At 42.3% G+C, this 8298-nt stretch overlaps 1 protein-coding gene across 1 annotated transcript; it reads left to right on the forward strand.

The window, feature by feature from the left end:
- Positions 1-146: 146 nt before the first annotated feature.
- On the forward strand, positions 147-4881 carry rsl1d1 (ribosomal L1 domain containing 1). Its single transcript, XM_020620342.1, has 9 exons — positions 147-251; positions 536-675; positions 787-925; positions 1160-1308; positions 1949-2050; positions 2483-2576; positions 2954-3085; positions 3810-3998; positions 4102-4881. Exons 1-9 carry the CDS (start codon positions 213-215, stop codon positions 4231-4233), a joined length of 1116 nt encoding a protein of 371 aa, XP_020475998.1. The 5' UTR covers positions 147-212; the 3' UTR covers positions 4234-4881.
- Positions 4882-8298: the final 3417 nt, after the last annotated feature.

Below are 8298 nucleotides of genomic sequence, written 5' to 3' on the forward strand. Positions count from 1 at the left end.
GACTAAGGAATATTTCACCTCCCAGTCATGTTGATGCGGCTACAGCGCTATCATTAAACATCTTTCTCACTTCAACGGAATTATTGACATGACGCAACTCTTTTTTTTCATAGCGGTGTTCTGGATCGATGTACAAATAAAGTTTTTTTTGTATATGTGACGTACTAACTTTCATTTGCGCATGCGCGTCTATAACACGTGAAGCGCACAGCATGGCTGATAAAGCAGAAGTTGTGTTGGATCTCGTACAGGTAAAGGTTTGCTGTTTGCAGCAATACACTTAAAGTCTATGAGTAGTTTGTTAATAGGAGTTTATGCGACTGTTATAAGTTATGCTATTATCAATTATTATTATATTATCAACACCAGCCGTAGTTTAATTAGCATTAGCTAGCTTGTTTTCATGCTACTTTGTTCGGTCACCAAGCTAATTCCCAGTGACCCAGTAACAAGTCTGAGTCCCCTGCAAGGGAACCGGAGCTTGTTGGTGGCTTTGTGTTGTCTTTTATGACTCTGGTGTTAATGTCTCTGTCAGGTGAAAAAGGCCGTCCAAGCTCTGCAGGCTTTCTTGAAAACCAAATCTACCCCCGATTTTCTGCTCCTGGATGAGACTCAGCAGATCAGTCTGCTTTTCACCCTCTGGAAGATCCCCAGACAGGCACAGACCATCCGCATGTGAGTCTCACACACGGGAACAAAGCTGTATTCACGTCTGTAGTTCTGTAGTAGCCACTTTCTCACTTTTGAGCCGACTTCACCGAGAGTGACGTTTCATTCTGTCCCTAGTCCCTTGCCCCATGGCCAGCGGCACGACACAGATGAGGTTTGCCTCTTCACCAGAGATGAGCCCAACATGACCTCAGAGCAGACCCAGAGGTTTTATAAGAAGCTGCTAGAGGAAAAGGGTGTCAAAAACATATCTGAGGTACCCCCTTAGGAAGCACTGATAGCTGCTGATTTGATCCTTCTTGCACGAATAGCTGAAGAGAAGCAAACAAATTGCTCTACATGAATAAATGTTCAGTGCTGTTTACTTAGAATATAAATTCTTGATAACAAAATTGGTTTAGTAGCCACATAAGCTGCATTACAAAGTTTTTGGTCTATATTAAGAACCTAAAAACAGAGTCTGATCCTGATGTGTCTGTGTTTTTGTCAGATCATCCCCTACAAGGTCCTGAAAACGGAGTACAAACCTTATGAAGCCAAGCGTCGCCTGCTGGGGAACTTTGACATGTTCCTTTCTGATGACCGTATCCGGCGCCTGCTGCCGTCCCACCTCGGAAAACATTTCTACCAAAGAAAGAAGTAAGAACTCTCCTTAGTGTTGTCAGAATTTTGCCTGAGCTCCTTTGGTATCAAACCACAGTGTAACATGACAGATTTGGCACTGGAGCTTCACTGTCTGTTGGGTGTTGACCTTTGTCAGCTCTGTAAGCACCAGCTGTAGGTTGCTGACCAGTGGGTCAGTTGAGTCCTATATGGGTGACAGTAAAATTGTAATTCCACAAGTATAACTTTTCTCATGTCACGTCATCGCTTATGTCCACTAATCGTGGTAGCTGTAGAAATGAGATTGCTTAGTGCCCAACAGCTCAGCTGTAAAAATGAGATTGCTTAGTGCCCAACAGCTAAAGAGGAACCTTTCATCTTGTTTACGTTTCTTATTCATGTGTCAGCGGGACTGTTCTCCTCTGAGGAGAGCCTTTGAAAAGGCAGTGAGAAACATGCACCACATTGGATTTGGACCTTTCAACAGTTCAAATGCTCAGTGGCTAATATGTGATTAAAAGTATGTATGTTTTGCATTAAACCACCTCTAAATCAGATAGTGGAGGGAAAAAAGCCCTTTATAATGTAAATTGCTCACAAGTTCTTTTTCTACAATTGTGTGTATTTATGTACTTGTTTCTGTTTTGTATTCTCGTTCTGTTTCTGTCTTGACCAGAGAGCCGCTGTGTGTGAACCTGCAGAGCAAACATCTGGCCAGAGACGTACACAGAGTCATTCAGGGCACCAGCCTGAAAGTTACCAACAAGGGCTGCTGCTGGTGAGATTTGCCCTGCTGCGCTTTATTTCGCTAATAAACTGAACCGACTTGACTCAGCTTTCTGTGAAGCCAGTGTTTTTCTCAGCTTTAGGTGAACATGTAATTTCAGCGTTGCTTCCACCGTGAGGCAAACAAGGATCTGAGTTTTGATGGATGTTGAAATGCGTTGTCTCGCACCTCACAGCAACCCTGTCAATTCTGTGCAGTGTTTGATACGGGGAATGCTGGTGCTATAGTGACTCAGTGTAAATCCAGACGGACCTCCTCTTCCCGTGGAGACTGTCTCTACAACTTTGATACATAGTATTTAATGTCAAATAGGAAATGTCTACTTCTTGTGTTGATTTAATCACAAGTATTTTTCACAGTGTTGGCTTGAACACGTCAGATCCTTAACCCTTTATTATCTTGGGTTATGGTCCTGTATTCTAGTATGGCCCGTGTCGGCCACTCCGGCATGACTGCAGATGAGGTGACAGAAAATGTTGAGGCCGCTGTCCAGGCGGTGGTGGCCAAAATACACATGGTGAGTGTTACCCAGAGACCTGTCTTGTGTTTTTGTTAGGGTTGGTTCAGCCAGTTGGACAAATTCTATGTCAGAAATGGACCAAATTCTTTGGGAGTAAAACTGCCTGTGCAGTTTTCCTTAATTTTCCTTTGTGCTCCAAAATGTCAGTATATGTCAAATATTTCACAGAATTCCTTGAGATGTTAGTTTGGTCCTAATTATCTTGAGGTAGTTTGCTACAGATTACTGGGATGTTAGAATTTAATATAGTCGCTTTGTTGCAGGTGTTGGATTTCACATATTGTGTCAGATTATCTCCCATGTAATAAAACAAACAACCAAGCTTGACCTTTTTAGCCTGTTTGACTTAGTTCTTCTGTTACTGGGGTTTACAGAAAGGACCGGTGATGAAGCTCATCCATATAAAAAGTCAAACATCAGTGGCTTTGCCCATCTACACCTCAGACCTGAGCCTCCTCAGCGTGGGGAAGGAAGCAGATAAGCAAGCTCAGACCCCTGAAGAAGAGGTGAGAGCAAGTTTGTCCTTAAGGCGCTGTCTTGTGTTTGAGTCCAGAGCAGAGGTCACACTAGATGTTCTCATTGTCCCTTAATTTGACGGACAGGGTCATTAAAATTCTGCTGTAATTTATTATTGCTTGTCATAACAAGACATTTAATAGCATTTAATTTCTGCTCATTCAAATTTTGTAATAATTAATATACAGACCAAGCTTATGTGCAGCAACATTTTATGTCAACGGAGTACAAACCTTATGAAGCCAAGCGTCGCCTGCTGGGGAACTTTGACATGTTCCTTTCTGATGACCGTATCCGGCGCACATTGAAGCAGAAGACATTTTTCCCCACAGTGACAGTGGAGGACACTGGAGACTTGCCAGCTCCACTTCAGCCAGAGTTTTGAAGTCAGGGAACATTTCTCTCAGGATGTGTTTAGAAGTTGCTCTGGACCTGGGATTTCCCAATCAGTTGTCCTTCATCCACCACATCAGACCTTCTTTTTTTTCACCTCATTTATCAACGGCATAGAAACTATTGGGCTTGTTAGTAACCTCGTTTTAAGTTGGGGTAGATCACCCCCTGTCTTCTAATCTGTCAGAATGATAGACGGCCTTCAGGATTTTTCCATTATTAAAAAAATTCCATCAATGACAGAAAATCTAACTCAACCTCTGGTCCAGAGTTGTTGAATTAGTGACTAAAATAACCAACTTGTGTGTCCGTGAATTTCAGGGAGCTGCAGACAAAAAACAGGCAAAGAAAAAACAGACAAAGGGCAAAAAACAAACAGGTGGTACTGCAAAGGAACAGGGGGAGAAGAAGGTGAAGGAAAAGAAAAAGAAGGCGGAGGCAGACGATGAGGAGGAAGAAATCCCACAGCTGGTTCCCATAGAAACACCAAGCAAGAAGCCTAAAGTGGAGGTCAGTACTGCCTGCAGCTGCTAGGTTTGGAATAAGTTAACCTACAGTTTAGAAAAACACTTTTAAGTGGATTGCAGACTCTTGTTCCTTCTTTTTCTTGTAGAAGCTATTGAAAAAGAAGCAGCTGGAGAAAGCACCCCGACCTGCCGCGGTGACAAAGGGAGGAAAAACTCAGGGCAAACGGACACAGAAGGCTGACGCCAGAGCGAAAAGAAAAGTGCCTAAAGTGAAATGAGTCACAGAGCGTCTTTGCACATTACCTTCTGAACAAGGACAGGACCAGTTTGCAGAATAATCAGAGTAGTGTATGTCTGTATGGTGCTTTTTGTGCGTTTTTTTTTTTTTTTTTGCTTGAACAAAGCAGATTATAAACTTGATTTGATACCACAGTGTCTAAGGCTGAGTTGCTTTCTCTACAGGCTTTATAGCAATGGTCCTAGCAGGCCTATGTCATGACAGTGGCTATAAAATGCTCCACGGCCTCGGTCAGCTGGTCAGTTTATAGTATCTTTGTGAGGTGTTGCAAAAATATTGTACTTGTCCTTTTTGACCTAAAAATAATAGTCGGAGTTTCTCTGATTCCAGCATATGTAAGATGTTCTGCAATGGCAAAAAAAATTTCTCTGCAGTAATTTGGATATTTGAGTAATTTTTGAAGTAATGTAGCAGGGAGAATAATTGGCTTAATTGTTTCATGAATTTCTTAAACCAAATTGGCAAAAAAAAACTGGCTGCATCTCCTAAACCGTATTAGCTGCTTTTATGTCATTGTAGTTTTTTATTTCAATGAAGAAAGTAATCCTAGTTGTAGCCCTACTATTTTAAACATCCATTGTGGAGTGTTGGATGGACAGAACAGTTGATGACGTTACATTTAGAAACTTGTGCTTTTTTTCATTATTTTTCAATGAAATAAATTAATGCATCCTTTGTACACTTCCACTTCAGAGCTTCATTATCCTTGAGAGGTGTTTACTCACAGTGGATGAGCTGGCAGCTGTATCACATATCAAGCCTAATGGGATTCTGTTCAGGCTCGTACAGCTGCTACCTGCATGTAATAATGCTGTCTGGGTATGATTACATCCTTTGCTACACCCAGCCACTTTATGGAAAGAGCTGTGTATCCCCAGGCTCATCTGCATCACCAGAATGAGTTGTCCTATATTTATATATATATATAGTATAATATACATTTATATAGTATGTTGGTATTTGAGGGTTTAAGGCAACGCAGGAGAATAATAGATGCATCATGCAGACACTAGTTGATAATACAGAAGATCTAGCTCCTTCATGTGACTGCACTCAGCTGACTTCAGCAGGGACCAGGTGAGCAGACAGCACGGCCTAAGACGGAAACGAAGAAGAAAGTTGGGGAGCTGTGGATGTTTAGTTGCCAGTGTTTCTATTATTCATGTGTTAAAGGTTCTCAAAAGGGGAAAAGAGAGTGAGGACAGGCTTCGTTCTGTGAAGCAGCCATGGAAGAGAGTGGAGAAACTTCATTTCCGGATGAGAGTCTGTGCTCAGACCCTGAATCAGGCTCCACAGTGGCCCCAGGCTGCGTGTACCTCCACAAGCCCATCACAGTGATGGTGATGGGATTTCTGATGTCTGCTGCAGGCGGACTCCTATTCTTGCTCCAGTCATCAGGGATGACTGAGGCGCCCAGCTCTGTAGCCTCAGCCTGCCTGTCCATAGGGCTGATGTTTGTAGTGATGGGCCTGGTGTGGATCCCTGTATTGAAAGAAAAGCAGAGGCGGAAGCAGTACAGCCAGGAGATTTAAACAGAAGAATGTGAGAGTGGAAACATTACTTTTTCAATGATGATGCAACTGTTCCTCTTGAATCATCCAGTACAGTCACAAAGCCGGTGTGGCCCGAGCTGATAAATGCTTGTGTACATTGCACTTTGACCAGTGTTATAGCAGGTCACACTGAGTGTTCATGTGTTACTGTGAGGATCACACGTCAACTGCCAGTACCTGTTGCTTTTCAGTTGTTTCCACATCTGGACTGGGAAAATACAAACACCTGATTCTGAGGAGCTGCACGCCCACCATGTCAACCTCTGTGCAGATAGAGCCCGTCATGGAGAAGAGGTACAGCAGAGTTGGGCGCTGCAAGTGCTCGTTCTGGTTCGCAGTGGCCCACGACGTCCTCGGTGTCCTTATCATGATGGTGGGGGTGTTTGGGGGGCTGGTTATCCACGATTTGTTCATCTACGGCGGGGCCATTGTCATCTTCCTCAGCTTGATCTGGTGGGTGTTCTGGTACTCTGGAAACATTGACGTGCCTCCGGAGGAGCTGGAGGACGACGTGGGCCTGATCAAGCTGAAGAACCAAGGACTTGCAATGGTGGTGAGACGTGTGTCCAACCGCCTGTCCAGCGGGATCAGGAACTCTTTCAGAAGGATTGGCAATAGCAGAACTCCAAACACTAGTGCGGATGTGTGTCTTTCCACTATCTGTGACAACACCATGGCCTCCTCATCCAAAGACCTTATGAGAGAGACTGTCAGTATGAACTAACCTCTCAGAGACTGGAAAATAACACCAGGAGACACTGAACTTGGATCTTTTCAGATTATTCTGTTAAAAGTGCTCCTTTGTTTACACGGCTAACAAACTAGTAATGATTAAATCACAGTCTATCAGGATATTATATGTCTTATCTGATAAGACGTAAACTTTGCACACTGTCACAGTGCTGCTTTACACACCACAGCTTTGTCATCTGCCTCTATTTTTATTCTCGGTCATGTTTGGTAGACTCTCAGACTACAATGTGAGTGTGAAAAATGAAAGGCAGAAATGAAGAGGTTGAAGCCTGTTCAGATGATGTGTGACCAGAACATTTAAAGCTGCCTTTTGTTTTTGTTAAAGTAGCAGAAATGAGCCAAGGATACAGTGTAGAGTTTTAATTATTTATTTTCTGTATCAGGGTAAATGTAAATGTCACAATATCTACTTTATCTTTAATGTCACACACCACATGGCTTTATGGCTGTTTTCTAATCAAGTGGTTTCTCCTGCCGGTTTTCATGTGATACTCTGTTCTTTCCTGCTTCCTATTCCCCCCATCTCCTCATGTTGAGCTTACACAGGAACCAAGGACATGGAGCAGACTGCTTGTACTCTTTCTTCATCACCAAAGACTTTGCTTCAACTCTTAAATGCTGCAGTAAAATGTGAACAGGACTATGATTTTACAGCCACACTATCAGCTCTGTAACTACAGTGAAAAATAAATTGGTTGAGATTGTTACATTTTTTTTTAAGTTGTGAAGCACTAATGAGTTTAAAAATAATTTGAATAAAATAATATTACGAATACCGGCACACAAATACTTAATCACCTTAGGATCTACGTTTCTCTGCTCAACCTATGGATATAGCACTACATTTTTTTAAACACAAAAGCTTATTTAGCAAATCAAACAAGATTATCTGGCAAGTCAGATGCAAAACAAGCAACACAATGTAGAGTAGAATGCTGATAATATAGAACAAGGCAAAATAACACAACTTCTATTACAGCATCTGCTATACTCAAATGCATCATGTCTGATACATTCTAGTGCCGGGATGTTCAATTCTGTTTCTCTAAACCACGTGTATGCATCAGTACATCAAAATGAATCAAACTTACAGGGTTTTTTTCTCCTTGACTCAGTGTTATACACTTTGTAGGCCACTAAGGGTCAGGCAAGCTGTACTGCAGACTGGCTGGTATCAAGTGGGAGAAAGCATTATCCTCCCTTTGGCTTTATTTGGCAAACATTTTGTGTCATTTGTGTGAACTTGATGATGATGAATTTAAAGTTTATTTTATTCTTATTTATTATTTGTAAAGTTTTTTTTTTCCATATATCCAGTGGTCATTTTACTGTGTCTTGGTTATTGCAGGTGGCTTATTTGTCTTCCTTGTAGAAAAATTTGGTGAATATGGTTTGACACACTAAACAGCTGCCACGCTGCTAGCAAGGCTAAAATGGACTAAGAATCCAAATCTTCCTTACCGCTTAGATAAAAAACTACATTCCCCATTGGAGCTTTCTTGTCATATGAGAGCTGTGTTTTGTCACGTGACCTGGACATTGCTCAGTCGGTTGCTCGTTTTCCTTTTTCGCAGTGTCACAGGCTCTTTTCTTTCGTTATCGACCCACCACACTTTAGACAGGTGATTTAATGTTTCTGACATTGCACACCGACCTGTGCTGCCTGTAGTTTATATGTTTATTCGGCGTTGTACAACTCTTTCATGCCGGGGTGGTAGACTCACAGCCCCAGCGGCTCC

This window comes from Monopterus albus, unplaced genomic scaffold (genome assembly GCF_001952655.1).
Source record: "Monopterus albus unplaced genomic scaffold, M_albus_1.0 scaffold236.1, whole genome shotgun sequence".
In the NCBI taxonomy this organism is placed as follows: domain Eukaryota; kingdom Metazoa; phylum Chordata; class Actinopteri; order Synbranchiformes; family Synbranchidae; genus Monopterus; species Monopterus albus.

What these genes read in the sequence shown, in the direction of transcription:
- rsl1d1 (XM_020620342.1), top strand. Translation starts at nt 213, where the DNA reads ATGGCTGATAAAGCAGAAGTTGTGTTGGATCTCGTACAG. An exon ending in TTGTGTTGGATCTCGTACAG is followed by an intron (nt 252 to 535) that starts GTAAAGGTTTGC and finishes TGTCTCTGTCAG; the next exon opens with GTGAAAAAGGCCGTCCAAGC. An exon ending in CAGGCACAGACCATCCGCAT is followed by an intron (nt 676 to 786) that starts GTGAGTCTCACA and finishes TTCTGTCCCTAG; the next exon opens with TCCCTTGCCCCATGGCCAGC.